This window comes from Rhinopithecus bieti, unplaced genomic scaffold, assembly GCF_001698545.2.
Source record: "Rhinopithecus bieti isolate Rb0 unplaced genomic scaffold, ASM169854v2 scaffold_37505, whole genome shotgun sequence".
NCBI classification, from domain to species: domain Eukaryota; kingdom Metazoa; phylum Chordata; class Mammalia; order Primates; family Cercopithecidae; genus Rhinopithecus; species Rhinopithecus bieti.
In genome coordinates, this window is record NW_016815797.1 from 193,215 (window position 1) to 208,464 (window position 15,250).

The window sequence follows — 15,250 nt, forward strand, 5'->3', positions numbered from 1 at the left end:
GTGGGGGTCTCCATGGGCTTTGAAAAGATGCTTGGGTGGCCGTGGCGCAGCTGTTTCTGGGGTCAGGATGATGGGAAAGCTCCAACATGTGCAGGGCAAGCAGCATGGGTCAGGGCTCAGGAAGCCCAGATGGGACCCGATCAGATTAGATTGGGAGAGGCTCCCCGATTTTAAGACCCAGTGTGCCCCTAATGTGAGGGCAGGACAGTGAGCAGTCGATCTTGGGGCTTTGTGAATTCTTAGTTCTGCTGCATGTTTGGGGACAGAACTTGGCAGGTATGGGGAAAATGAGACTCCAGAGCTGCTTTGGTTTGTGAAGTGACATCTGGGGCAGGGTGGCTGCCCAGGGGTGGCCCTGTGAACACAAAGCCTCTGGCATTCTGGGGGAGCTGAGTGGTGGGGCGTAGGGGCTGACCCAGGGTTCAATTTCCCCATCTGTGAAATGGGTGTATGGGTGAAGGTCTCCACTCCCTCCTGGAGGGGCTGCGCTCTGCACACTTTCTGGGCAGATTTTGCAGATTTGGCCTCGGAAGTGGTAGGAACCCAGGTCTCAAACCCCGGGCGCGGTCGGTGGCAGGAGGGAGGCTTGGGATCTCCCACTCAGGAGTCACACTCCTGGAGGAAGAAGCACAGCCCACTGGGAAGCGGCCGCCCTGGAGAGCCCCTCGGCTTCCTCTGGCTGGGTGGCTCTGTGCCCTCTTGGAAATGAGGTTTCGAGTTGCTGGATTGGGTTGAGATGAAGGCCAGGTGTTTCCAGCAGGCACACTGGGGAGACCTTGTGACCCGCATGGTTGCCCAGCTCTGTGGGCTGTCCCTCGTCACCCCAGCTTTTGCTCAGCTGGAGTCCAGGAAGCTTTGGTTAGAGAGGCTGCAACCAGGAGTGTCCTCAGCTGCTCAGGCTCCTAGAGAATGAGGCTCTGTTGATGTGACACCTCGGGGCTCTGGGCAGTAAGGCCAATCTTCAGCAAGGGGCCAGCAGCTGGCGGGGTGGAAGTGGGGACTGTGGCCAGATAAGGGGTTCTCCTTAGGCCCTATTACCTAGGTGTCCCCAGCTCCTATGAATGGGAGCCCCCAGGTCTATTTATAGGAGGCCCCCAGGCCTGTTAGTTGGGCCCCCCTGGCCTGTGAATGGTGTCGGCTTTGGCAACCCACAAGTGCTGGCCCTGGTGGTAAAGGGGTCCAACCCTCCTGGGGTCTGTGTCCTTCTGGGATGCATGGTCCTGTTGGAAGGACAGCCTCAGGCCATAGGCCCCTGTCTCCTCAGGAGGAGGGCCCTCCCTGCTCACCAATGAATGCCCTTGGGGCAGTTGGTGCTATGGGCACCTTTCAGCTGAGGCTCTCAAGGTCTCCTCTTGCAGATAGGAGAGGAGAGCAAGTAGGCCTTTGGTTTGCACTTTACATGTGGCCTGTGCGAGGGACCAGGGTCAGCTGCCAGCTTCCCAGGGCTGCTCTGGGAGGGACCTGGATACATTGAGGGAGACAGAGTCCCTGTGCCCGATGTCATTCTCATTGTGAGGGCCCCGACCATGACCCCTGGGCCTAGCCATGTGAATGAGCAGGGTCTTGCGTGCCTCGGAGGTGCCCTGCCCACCTGGGAGGGCTTCCTGGAGGAGGTGATGATGGAACCAAATCCAGTGGTGAATGAACTGAGGAGGGGCCAATGTGAACCGAGGGTGGTTATTGTAGAAAGAGCCACCGGCTGCCCTGGATGATGGGAGGAGTTGGACTGTTGAGTGGCTGTGGCACTTTATCCAGGCCCTCTTTGCAGCGTCTAAGAAGCACTCGGGGGGCTCCAGGCAGTGGAGCTGTTGCTGCCAGCAGGTGCTGCCTGCTCACCTGCCCCACTGAGAGCCAGGGAGGTGGGTTGTGCCTGTCTGGTGAGAGGAAGGATGAGGGCCATCTGTGTTGGTTTGGTTTTAATAGAAATGGTGAAGATAGTTAGGGCTAAGGAATCTTTTGATTTCCCTAAAGAAAGTCATTTGTCTTCCGTTACAGAGCTGGAAACAAGCAAACCCTAATGCAGGGTGGTTTTCAGGGGATACAAGGTGATTTTGGCATGAGGCTGGAGTGGGTCCCTCCCTCCTCTTATCTGGCCAGAAGCAGGGACCCCACCCTCCAGGAACCGAGACTGCCTAGTAACCACAGAGGGCTGAGCCACAGCCGCTTCTCCTTAAAAAGAAGGGCCATTCCGCCAGAGCCCGTATCTGCCTGCTGCAGGAGGGTCTGGGGAGGGGCTCTGTGGGGCCTACACTGCCAGTCGGCACAGGCAGGCTCTGCCCCGGCTGAGGGAGACGGAGCCCTGACATCCTGACTTTTGCACAGTTGTTTGCAGGGACTTCGGGTGCAGATGAATGTGCAGAGGGGGCTGCGGGCAGGGGTGCCCCACTGGGTGGCTCTGCAGCTGATGGCTGTCCACGGAGTGGGGGGCAGTGGGTGAGACTGTCCACTGGACACACACACACACACCCCCATTTTTAGAATTCAGATTTAAGTGACTGCAGTTTGAGGGAAAGATAAAAAGAGTCTGAGTGCATCAGTGTCTGAGCACCAGCATCCGAGCATGTGCAAGAGTGGGCTTCATGAGGGGGTCCCTGTGCCCCCACTCAGAGCTGCCCCTATACCTGTGACCCACCCCTCAGAGCCAGGTTGTCTGGGGCCTTGGAGTAGTTCCTACAGAGCAGCATCCTTGGTTCCTGAGGGTCTCAGAAGAGCTGGAGCCCAGGGACACTGTCACCTCTGTCAGACCCCCAGTGCTGTGCTGGCAGCCAGGCCATTGGGGTCCTTGCAGGTGCCAGAGAGTGGCTGGCTCAGCTCCTGGCTTCCTGCGCAGCAGCCCTGGGGTTGGGGCTCCCTTTAAGCTCTTTCCTGCATACAGATATGGCCGGGCTGAGGGCCTAGGATGTGGCTGTGGGGCTCCCCGTCATACCCTCCTAGCAGGAAGGAGCTTTGTAGAAGTCCCTCTCTGCAGTCACAGGGCTGGGGTAGCATGGGTGTCATTGTGGACAACCGAGGTGGCTCTGGGGAGTGAGTGCTTCCTACCTGTGGCTTGGGGCTTTCCCCTGAGTCAGCCGTCACGTCTCCCTGTGTGCCCGCTGCCATTAGGAGGGCCTCCTTGGTGGCTGTGGCGGGTCCAGGCCCATGCAGCAGGCAGTGAACCCCTCCAGGTGGCTGCTAGGGGACCCCCCTGGACACATCAAGAGAGTGGGAGAGGACAGGGAGCAGGTGTTCACATTGTGGTCAGGCCAGGCTCCCAGCCACAGCTCAGGCCACTTCTCCTGTGGCCTCCCGTCTGGGGCTTTTGTGGCATTTTTGCTTCCTGCTCCAACAGGGCAGCTATTTAGTGAGAAGCTTAGGAAAGGAAAGAAACTTAAAAATATTAACTTAAAAATTATCAGTACAGGGCCTGGCACAGTAGCTCATGCCTGTAATCCTAGCACTTTAAGAGACTGAAGCAGGAGAATTGCTTAAGCTTAGGAGTTGGAGGCTAGCCTAGGCAACGTAGTGAGACCCCTGCCTCTACAAAAAAAAAAAAAAAAAAAAAGGAAAGAAGGAAAGGGGAAGGAAGGAAAGAGAGAAAAAGAGAGGGAAAGACAAAAAAAGAAAGAAAAATAAGATAAAGAAAGAAAGAAATTAGCCCAGCGTGGTGAACACCTGTGGTCCCAGCTACTTGGGAGGCTGAGGTGGGACGATTGCTTGAGACTAGGAGGTCAAGATTGCAGTGAGCTGTGTTCATGCCGCTGCACTCGAGCCTGGGCAACAGAGCACGATCCTGTCTCAAAAAAAAAAAAAAAAAATTGCTAGTGCAGCAAATTTTCAGTATAATCATGTGGTTAAAAAACCCAAAAGGATAAAGGTTCCCAGCACCAGGTCCCTCCACGCAGCCCCTGTTGTTTCTCATGGTTTCTTCCAGAGTTCTGTGTGCATAGACTGAAATCTAAATGATATTCTGGTCCCAATTTTTATCCAAAATGTTAACTTTAAAAAAGAGTGGCCAGGCACGGTGGCTCACACCGGTAATCCCAGCACTTTGGGAGGCTGAGGCAGGCGGATCGTTCGATGTCGGGAGTTTGAGAATAGCCTGCCCAACGTGGTAAAACCCCATCTCTACTAAAAATACAAAAAAATTAACTGGGCATGGTGGTGGACGCCTGTAGTCCCAGCTACTTGGAGGCTGAAGCAGGAGAATTGCTTGAACCTGGTGGGTGGAGGTTGCAGTGAGCCAAGATCGCGCCATTCCACGCCAGCCTGGGGGACAGAGCGAGATTCCGTCTCAAAAAAAAAAAAAAAAAAGTAACACATTTTAAATTGAAATGACGGGTAAACAAAAAACATGTGCTTTTAAAACGCACTAATTAGTTAGCATGAGCTTTTAAAAAGAAGCTAGAACATTTTGAAGACCTTCCAAAGTCAACAAATATCCAGACGTTAAAAACATCCGTACTGAAGTCTCTCGTCGCCTTTCTTTGCATTCAGTGTGACAGACACGCACCCGGACTTGTGTTAATAAAAAGGCCTTTCCAGTTGCTGTGTTATGAAAGCAAAAGCTTATTATAGAGAATAGAGAAACCCCAGACCAATATAAGTAGAAGAGAAATCAGCCCTCGCCCCCGCAGACATCATCTTGCCCTGGGAGTTTGGTGTTGCATAGGTGAGGCCAGCCAGCATGTCTAGCCTCATGCTTATTTTGCTCAGCCTATCATAACTTCGCCATGTCCTTAAAAATTCAGTCAAGACACTGTTTTTGCATCTCTTGTGTTTAAGAGCCACGTGCAGTTCCCTTCTTAGCAACTCTGTGGTTCTGTCAGGTGGGTACCATTTTCTTTTTTTTTTTTTGAGACGGAGTCTCGCTCTGTCGCCCAGGCTGGAGTGCAGTGGCCGGATCTCAGCTCACTGCAAGCTCCGCCTCCCGGGTTTACGCCATTCTCCTGCCTCAGCCTCCCGAGTAGCTGGGACTACAGGCGCCCGCCACTTCGCCCGGCTAGTTTTGTATTTTTTAGTAGAGACGGGGTTTCACCGTGTTCGCCAGGATGGTCTCGATCTCCTGACCTCGTGATCCGCCCGTCTCGGCCTCCCAAAGTGCTGGGATTACAGGCTTGAGCCACCGTGCCCGGCTGTGGGTACCATTTTCTACCCCACCCCCATTCAGGGGCGCTGTCTTCGGTGATGCTGATTGTTGTACGTGCTGCGTGATACTGTTGTGGGGGTGGGCTGAGTGTACCCAGCCTTTCCCCGCCTTGGGACATTTAGGGGTTTTGCGGCTTTAGGTAGCTCTGTAGTAACCCAAGTTCTTTCTGCCCCAGGGCGTCTGAACGTGGCTGCGACTGAGCCTGTGGCAGGATCACAGTGTCCACAGGCGAGGGCGTGCTCAGGGTTTTGTCTCCTTCCAGGATCAGACCCCGTCCCCTGGGAAGTCGTAGACTCCCAGCTTATGAGGAGGGGATGGCTCTGTCACCTGATTTCTAACTCTGGACTCCTGTGGTTCCAGGTGGAACTTTTGGAATCCCTCCATCTATAAAGCACACCTGTGTCCCAAGTGAGGGACAGGGCTGGCCCTGGGGTCCAGGTGTTCTGAGTGTGCCATGGGATGTGGAGGGGACATGGGGCTCTGGGCAGCCAAAGCTCCCGGGACACTGGCTCCAGCTCTTCCTGGGCCCGTGGCCAGCTGACCACTGCGTCTGTTGCTCCCGGGCGCAGGTACTCCCGAGTTCATGGCGCCCGAGATGTACGAGGAGCACTACGATGAGTCCGTGGACGTCTATGCCTTTGGGATGTGCATGCTGGAGATGGCCACCTCGGAGTACCCCTACTCGGAGTGCCAGAATGCGGCCCAGATCTACCGCAAGGTCACCTGTGTGAGTCCACCTGGCCCCTTGGTTAATTAATAAGGACACGGAGGCCTCGGGCCGTGCCCTGGGCTGGGCTCCATGTGCCTCTGTGAAGCCCTCCTGGCAGCTGTGTAAGGAAGGAGATTAGCCATTTTACAGAGGGGAAATTGAGGCTTAGTGGGGGGTTGGTTACTCAAGGTCTCCTACCTGAAGTGATGGTGGTACATGGGGCGCTGTGGGCAGTGCTGAGCCATGGAGGCTGTTGCTCTCACAGCAGGGGGGTGGGGAGACTGAGGCGTGCCCAGGCCACCCATCCCCAGCGCTCACACTCTGGGCTGCCCGTGGCTGCCTGCTTTCCTATCTTATTTTGAAACAATGGTTTGATTCTTTTTCAGCTAAACCAGTCGCCCCTACACCAAGTGTGTCTCTAGGCAGTCGCCAGCACCGGGCAGCTGGGAACATTAATCCCTGTTTTGCTGTCGCTGTGATTTATTTTCTTTAATCGGACGGCTTCAGCTGCATAAACAGATCTGTCTTGTCCTCCCTCTGTGGTGGCCCCGCTGGGGGGAGGGAATGCAAACAGAACATCTGGAAATGGAATGGCCAGGCCGAGGCTTTCTGTGCCTGTTTTCCGCACCGTGCGTCTTGTCGTGAAGCCCAGGGGCCTGCAGAGCTGTCCCTGACACGTGGTGTCCACACTGAGGGCCCAGGCTGCCCTGATCCCTGCAGTCCCTGCTGTCTCCACATGCCACCTGACTGGATGGGGCCGCGCTGCCCCTCAGTGCTGCTCTGTGGCACCGTGGCTGCTGCTGCAGGTGCACCAGCGGCTGTGGTCCTCAGCAGCTGCGCAGCCTCACCCTGACCCATCCCTCCATCCTGAGCCCTCCTTGCAGATTACTTGCATTTCTGTCCCTTGGTTGTTGTAAATCATCAGTCACTTGGTTGTTCTGATCAGGCCCCACCTGTGTGCCCTTGAGGAAGTGGGAGGGCAGACAGAGTTCTTGACTCACTTGTGGGCCTGGGTCAGAAATTTCACAGACAGGTGCACAGTTTTCCGTGGGTGCTGGAAGGAGGAGGGACCTGCGGGCTGTGTGCAGCGACCCTCCAGGGAGGCAGGGATGGTCTGCAGCAGGAGGAAGTGGGGCGCTCCAGAGATCAAGAGCTCTATTTGCCAGGACTTGGGGTGCTGGTGTGGGATGGGAGAGCCACTGGGTTCACTGTGGAGGGTGGATGGTGGTCTGTCCTGAAGCCATCCCAAGGGGCTGGTGGTGCTCCTTGACCCTGGGGGTGTACACTACTGGGCAGAGCCCTTAGGTTCTTCACTCCTGTGTCTGCCCCCAGGCTGGGGCCTCCAGCAGCCTGGGCAGGTGGTCGTGCCCCCACCGTCCTCCCTGACCTTGGGAAAATTTATGTTTTATATTCTGTATATTAAGAGTCAGGTGAAGCTTTTGAAGGCTGAATCATGTTGAAGGAAGAAGAATGTGATAGTTGGTACCCTCCACTGTGTTTAAAATTTTTAAAAATTAGTTGCTCATACACCGTCTCACTCCACTTCCAACACAAAACAACCTAGCAGATTGCAAGCGGCACCTGGCCCTGCCCTGCTGCTTCTGAGGTTTGAGTCTGGTTGCAGGGCTTGCCCTCTGCTCCCTTCATGCATAGCCATCGGCTGGGCGAGGAGCCACCGTCCCTCAGGCTGTCACCTGCACCCCCCCTGCAACAAAGCCGCATGGCCTGGCCCTTGGCCAGCAGCAGTGACCACAAATACTGCTTCTGCACACTCAAGGAGGAGGTGTAGGGAGGAAGCCCAGGCGTGGTTAGAAAGGCCTGGCTCTGTGGGAGGCGTCCCATCCTCCGCATCATGGCGCTGCCTCTGCCAGCCTCCTGGCACAGGGGCCCTCATGGCCCTACTTGGGAGGCTCGGTGAAGCTCTGATCAACACCTTTCCAGAGACTGACTGCTGCATTTGAGGTGTTAACCCCAGTATCAAATTCTGCAGCTTAGGTGGAGGTGTGCAGTCTGTTGTGGCCGGGGTGAGGGTGGCTTTGACAGACGTAGGGTGACCCAAAAGGTTCTAAATGGTAGGAGACCAGGCTCCTGGCTTCAAGCAGGGCTCCTGGCTCTGCACAAATGAGGATGAGGAAGGTCCTGGGGCAGCTGTGCTGGCTCTGCCTTGCAGGGAGTTACCTCTGTCCCGGTGCTGAGGTCTGGGCCAGTGGCAAGGATAGGAGAACGTTTGGATGACCTGGTTTTGATGTGGTGACAGCTCAGGAAGGGCAGGAGAATGAGGCGCTCTTGTTCCTTCCACGAATGTGTTTATGCTTCGTCAGTGCTGGGGGGACAGGGTACAAGGGACTGGGGAGCCGTGTCAGGAGGCCAAGTGCTGCAGCGACGGCTGAGCAGCAGAGGGGACATCAGAGCTGGCTCAGTGCTGATTCCAGTATGGGTGGTGCAGCCTGGGGAGGGTCCCAGAATTCTATAGGAGCAGTGTTGCTGCCTCCGCCGGACCTCATGGCCTTCCAAGGGGAGACCTTGGAAGGAGATTGCAGTGGTTTCACAGAATTCTCCAATTTATTCCCTGCTCTGCTTTATCTTGCTTCATCTATGGGCATAGAGTTTCCATCAAAGTTGTGAAGTTTTCAGCCGTTATGTCTTTATGTCCCCTTACCCTTTTTGGGATTCCAGTTTTATGGATGTCCTGTGCCTATGTGACCTTGGTAGCATTCCAGATTCTGAAATGAACGGAATAGAGCTTCAGTGACCATCTTTCTCTGCTGCAGCACATCTTCAGGTTCACTCGTGTTTTTTCTGCAGTGTGTAATCTGCTGTCAGTCTGCTGCGGTGAAGTGTTCAATTCAGATGTACTTTTCATCTTGAGTTCTATTTGGTTCTGTTTTTATCTCTCATTTTTATATGTTCATTTTCCTTTACTACTTGTATGTATCTGTAAAGAGTTTTCACCTCCCCGTTGCAGCCCCTCTGATTTGTAGGTCTCTTTCTGTTGGCCGGCTTTTCCGCAGGCTCCTGGCTCACGTTTTCTTGCATCTCAGCATTTCTAGTAATTTTTTTTTATTATTATTATTTTTTTTTTGAGATGGAGTCTCGCTCTGTCGTCCGGGCTGGAGTGCAGTGGCTGGATCTCAGCTCACTGCAAGCTCCGCCTCCCGGGTTTACACCATTCTCCTGCCTCAGCCTCCGGAGTAGCTGGGACTACAGGCACCCGCCACCTCGCCCGGCTAGTTTTTTGTATTTTTAGTAGAGATGGGGTTTCACCATGTTAGCCAGGATGGTCTCAATCTCCTGACCTCGTGATCCGTCTGTCTTGGCCTCCCAAAGTGCTGGGATTACAGGCTCTAGTAATTTTTGATTGGATGCTGTACATTGTACACATCCTGACCTGTGTGAACTCTGCAAACTGCCCTGCTTCCAGCTCCCTGTGGTTCTTTGCCCGGCCCTATGGCGTTGACTATGCACATGTGGTTTTGTGTTCTGGTCCTCAGCAAAGGCTGGAGGGGACCCAGGTGCAGATACTTCGGGCTCTTTTTTTTTTTTTTTTTTTTTTTTTGCTGTATGCGCTCTTCTTTCTGGAATTCTGCCTGTGGCCTCCTCAGCCTCCCTGAACTCAGCTCTGTCCCTCAACTCAGGGGGGCCACAGGGCTCTGCTGGGTTATGGTGCCTTGTTTGGGAACTGCTCTGGCCAGTGAGCTGGGGCCATGGGGGATTGTGTCCCTTTCTCCCAGAGCACGCATTTGGCGCCGCCCTGTCATCTGTTTCGCATATTTTGCCCAGTTTTCTAGTAGTTTGTGCAGGTTAAGTCCAATGCCCATGTCCTGCTGTAACTGGAAGTAGGAGCTCCTCCCACTGTGGTGGAGACCTCACCTTCAGGCGGCCGGTCGGGTCAGGTAACTCTGCTCTCTCCCTGTCAGGGTATCAAGCCGGCCAGCTTTGAGAAAGTGCATGATCCCGAAATCAAGGAGATTATTGGGGAGTGTATCTGCAAAAACAAGGAGGAAAGGTGAGTTCCCCTAAAGGGTTGGGTTCTGGGGTCCATCTCCGGCTGGACTCATTCCAGCTGGCATTGAGAACTGTGTTCTTGATGAGAAGACTTCAGGACAGACAGGCTCAGGCCAGGGTGTCTGGGGCATGTCAGCAGGGGCTGGTGGGCACGTTGGCCCTGAGTGCGTGTGGGCGATGCCAGGCCAGGAGTCCAGGCCTCACGTCCTTGTCGGTCATCTGGGAACCCGCTCCTTGGCTTTGGGGACAGCCCTCTCCTTGGCTTTGGGGACAGTCCTGTCCTTGGCTGGCTGCTCCTCTAGGACCCAGCCTGTAGTGTCTGAGCGCTTGGGGCTTCCACAGCCCCTGTGCTCCTCCCTGCGTGACTCCCAAGCCAGGGGCTCTGGGCGCGGGCCTCCCTTGGAGCCCCGACGTGTGTTTCGTGGACCTGGTTGTTTGACCCTTCTCAAAAACAGCAGGCCTGGAACCGCTCCACAGAGCCGGCTCCCCACCTCCAAGCAGGGTCTGTCCTTCCCAGCCAGTCAGGCGGAAGACTGGGGGTGCTTCCTCAGCCTTCCCTCCCCCTTACACTGGAGTACATCCACCATCTGATGTGACACCCCTCAGCAGTAAGCAGAGATGGATTGTGGATACTCGGAACCACACAGGTGACTCTGGAGCACACACAGAGGAAGCCAGGCCCCAGAGTGCGTGCTGTGTGGTTCCATTCCCAGGGTAAAGGGGGTTAGGTTAGTGGTTAGGGAGGCTTCTTTGGGTGGCCAAGCCCTGCAGAGCCCGGAAGTGGTCACAATGGCAACACCCTATGGTTCGCCCTCCTGGATCCCTGCATAGAGCCTTCGAGGCTGGGTCTGGCTGGGGCCCCCCGGTTCTGCAGGTCCTCTCCTGCAGCTCGCCCTCTGCCCTGCTCTCTGCCAACTGGACAGCATCCTGAAGGAAGCCCCCTTGAAAAGGTCAGTGCTTCATGGCACTGGGCACAGGGAGCTCAGAGTGTGGGGACTCTGCCTCTGTGTCCATTTTAGACCTACCCAGGACTAACACCAAAATGTTTCAGTTGTGTCTTCTGGCAATCGAAAACTGGCTAGAACATCCACAGGGGCTGTACTGTATTTGCATAATGGGAGGCCTCATGTTTTTCCAAATCCTCTTTTGTATCATTGAATCTTTTATGAGCATGTTTTGTTTGTTTGTTTTTAGTAATAATGACGGGGAATAAAGGAAGTCTTAAAACACTATGTGTTAATAGTAAGACCAGATTCACTGAAATCTTTCCTTCACTCCTGGGAGTGCTGAGACGTGAGGCCTGGCCTCAGGCACCTGCAGGTGTGCCTGTCCTTGCCTTGGTGTGCGTGGCCTCAGGAGCCTGGGCATGGAGGCCCTGGCACCCGTGCCCCTGCCTGTCAGCTGTTCTCCCTCCAGGTACGAGATCAAAGACCTGCTGAGCCACGCCTTCTTCGCAGAGGACACGGGCGTGAGGGTGGAGCTCGCAGAGGAGGACCATGGCAGGAAGTCCACCATTGCCCTGAGGCTCTGGGTGGAAGACCCCAAGAAACTGAAGGGAAAGCCCAAGGACAATGGGGCCATAGAGTTCACCTTCGATCTGGAGAAGGAGACGCCGGATGAGGTGGCCCAAGAGATGGTAAGCGGGACTCAGATGGGGTGTGGTGGGTGCAGGTGTTCGCAGCTCATGGCTTCCAAGGATGAGAACAAAAGTGGGCTGAGGGGACTTGGTCCGGAGGGGACTGCGAGGCCAGCAGGTGTGGCGGTGCCGTCCAGGCAGGTGTGGGCAGCTGAGGTCTCACAGCCCGGTCACATCTGCCTGGGGTCTGCACAGGGGTGGCCTAAGTGGGAATCCCCTCAAGGGCACAGCACCCAGGGGATTAGCAGCTCCGAGCCAGTGCAGTGCAGGAATTCAGGGTGGGTGTGCAGAGAGCAACCCAGGATCTCTGACTTGTCAGAAAGGCCTGCTTGCTTTGCTGGACTCTTGCTGACTTTGTGCCAACATGGTGGCTTTGCGTTTGGGATCTTTGCCTTTCCTTTTGTTTGGGGCACTGTTGTATTGGGTTTCTGGGATCTGGGACTTTTCTTCCTAGAAGGGCGGGTGGGGGGGTACCTTTCCGCCTCTTCTCTTCCTCCTTCTCCTCCCATCATCTTCAGCTCTGTGGATGAGGAGTGGGTTGGGCTGGGCAGCAGAAGTGTCCCTTTGTGCTAGGGCGTCATCTGGGCCTCAGTGGAGGGGCACTGAGCCGGCTGGAATGAGAGGCAGAAGAGACAGAGCCACAGGCACAGGCAGAAAGGAGTGGGAGTGGTCCAGGTGCAGTGGTAGGAGAGGCCATGCTGACGATGCCAGGGGGTCAGTGATGGAGTGGGAATTGTGTGGGATGTGGGGACAGGCACAGCAGGTGGGATGGATCTAGATTATTCTGACTTGATTCTCAGGTCTCTGCCATCTAGTAAAATCACCACTGCCCACATGTGCTATTAAAATATAAATTAATTAAAATTTATTTATTTATTTATTTATTTAATTTATTTTTTGGAGACGGAGTCTCAACTCTGTCGGGCCCGGGCTGGAGCACAGCTGGCCCAGATCTCAGCCTCACATGCAAGCTCTGCCCTACCCAGGTTTACGACCATCTCCTGCCTCAGCCTCCCGGGAGGTAGCTGGGACTACAGGCCGCCCGCCACCTAGCCCGGCTAGTTTTTTGTATTTTTTTTTTTTTTAGTAGAGATGGGGGTTTCACTGTGTTAGCCAGGATGGTCTCGATCTCCTGACCTCGTGATCCGCCCGCCTCAGCCTCCCAAAGTGCTGGGATTACAGGCTTGAGCCACCGCGCCCGGCCAATTAAAATTTAAAATCTACTTTCTCAGTCTCACTGGCCACATTTCAAGTGCTCAGTACCCAGTGTGGTTAGTGGTTCTTGTCTTGAGCAATGCAGGACGTTTCTGGCCTGGAATGTTCTGTGGGGCACTGCTGCCCTGGGCCGGGGGCTGTTAGAAGTTCTTGGACAAGCGGGCTTTGGTCACATCCCTGCAGATAGAGCATGTTTGCTGAGCATTGGGCAGTGGACGCCAGAGAGGGACAGCGGTGGGAGCCTGGCCTGGGAGAGCCCCAGGGCTCTGCCTCCTGAGAACCCTCATGCAGGGCCTAGAGACAGACAGAGACGTCTTTGTTGTTGGTTACAAAACATGAACAAATGTTGACATTAAGTCAGACAACTTGATACGAAGGACAGGAATGTCTGCACCGGAACAGGTGAAAACAAAGTCACAAAGGGGAAGACCAGTGGGAATGAGAGACTGGGAAGAAGGCAGTTAGTATTGCGGGGTAAGAAAGTTGCGCATTTTCAGTGAACACCCGAGCAGAAATAAATCCAGTGTGCTCATGGCGGAGAGCCCTTGGCTCACGTGTCCTGACCATAAAGGTGCTCGCCCTTTTTTCTGTCTTTTAAATAAGCTTTTCTCTGAATATGTGACGTCTGTTGAAAATGTCCGTCAGTCACCAGTTCCAGGCTGATGATTCTTCCCAAGCTTCACTTCTTCAGGCCGGGCTGGGTCTCAGTAAGGGGAAGTGGATCATACCTGGAAGGGGGTTGCACAGAGGTGGGAGGGGCGGCTGCTCTGGAAGGTTCCTGCGAAGGTCTCACTCGGGTGCAGAAACTGAGGCTTGGCGGTGCCATGAAGGTGCGTGGGCCCTCAGAGCCAGGAACGCTGGGGTGCAGTAAGCTGTGTGTTTGTCACAGACTCTGCTCCTCCTGGCAGCTCCTTGTCCATGGGGGTCCTGGTGTGTGGTGCATGAGGGATTCAGTGGGCCACATGGTACAGGCTACGCCGTGAGGTCAGTGCAGGGAGCAGCGGTCTCTCGGCTGGACTTCCTGCAGCCGTGACCCCCGAGGAAGGAAGCAGGTGGAACGGGGCTGCTCCTGGGGCTGAGGGCTTTCGGCTGCATGAGCTAAGGTCCTGCTGGGGTCTTGGCACGCTTCCTACTGCTCCTAGCCTCTCCACAGCTGTAGGATGGGGTGCTTCGGGTGTGGACCTGAGAGCAGGGCCTCAGCACCTGGGACTTGGATTGGAGGAGATGCCTCCTCAGGCTGCCAGTGCCTCAGCCAGGGCTCTGCCTTCCCCTGCACAGTGGCCCGTGTCCTGGGCTGTGATAGCACAGTGAGGATGACTACAGCGTCCCACTGTGGGGTGACGCCCAGGCTGGCTTCTCTGTGGGGCTCCTGCAAGCTGGCTGCACCATCACCCCAGATGCTACAAAGTGGCCACCTGTGTCCCCACCTGGCCCACTCTCATCTGGCTTGTCTCTGGTCACATCCCTGACCCAGACACAGAAGCCTCTGCTATGAGCAGATCTAATGGGGTTGATGAGCTCTGTGCTTCCTGGAGGATCTTTCATGGCTCTCCATGACTGTGTGGTGCACAAAGGTACATTTTCAAATTGAATTGCTACAAGTTTGCTGTGAATTACTTTCGGATAATTACCAGCACATCTATCCTGTGACTTCAGGTGCACCATTTCTCTGCTGATGTAATACAGCCGTCCCTTCACACATTCAATGCAAATAGCAAGTGCTGAGTGAGGTGCTGCACAGGCTGTGTACAGCCTGCAAGCTGAGGATGTTGGCTGCAGGCCAAGAACATCTTTCTGGAGGCACCTGGCTGGCCGCTTGGTGGGAGGGCTGAGGTTTTGAGAGGACAGAAGATGGCCTTGAGGGACGATGAGGATGACCTGTGGGAGTCTCACACACAAATGACGATGAGGAAGGTCCTGGGGCAGCTGTGCTGGCTCTGCCTTGCAGGGAGTTACCTCTGTCCCGGTGCTGAGGTCTGGGCCAGTGGCAAGGATAGGAGAACGTTTGGATGACCTGGTTTTGATGTGGTGACAGCTCAGGAAGGGCAGGAGAATGAGGCGCTCTTGTTCCTTCCACGAATGTGTTTATGCTTGGTCAGTGCTGGGGGGACAGGGTACGAGGGACTGGGGAGCCGTGTCAGGAGGCCAAGTGCTGCAGCGACGGCTGAGCAGCAGAGGGGACATCAGAGCTGGCTCAGTGCTGATTCCAGTATGGGTGGTGCAGCCTGGGGAGGGTCCCAGAATTCTATAGGAGCAGTGTTGCTGCCTCCGCCGGACCTCATGGCCTCCTTGCCTGTCTTGGGTTCTGTCCTAAGGTGGCAAAGCCTAGAACCTGCCCTGGGCCTTGTCTAGCTGTTCCCGAGACAGGCGAGCAGGAGGAGACTCACAAGACTCCGACTCCTCCCTGCTTTTCATTCACATGGAGACTCGGCCTCCCTGGCCCCGCCCGCCTCCTGCAGGGTCATTGAGGATGCAGCTGTCCCTTCAACCTACAGCACCCGTCACCACACAAGTCCCCACCGCAGCAGTTGGCTGAACTCGGGGGCTGTGTTCCTGTGTC

At 55.2% G+C, this 15,250-nt stretch overlaps 1 protein-coding gene across 1 annotated transcript in view; it reads left to right on the forward strand.

Moving 5' to 3' along the window:
• The window catches only part of WNK2 (WNK lysine deficient protein kinase 2), a 143,644-nt gene that overhangs the window by 51,276 nt on the left and 77,118 nt on the right, over positions 1 to 15,250 (forward strand). Inside the window, exons 6-8 of the mRNA XM_017853687.1 lie at positions 5,695 to 5,852; positions 9,752 to 9,840; positions 11,256 to 11,475. Of these exons, the coding sequence (XP_017709176.1) occupies positions 5,695 to 5,852; positions 9,752 to 9,840; positions 11,256 to 11,475 (467 nt within the window). The remainder of the gene's footprint in view (positions 1 to 5,694; positions 5,853 to 9,751; positions 9,841 to 11,255; positions 11,476 to 15,250) is intronic.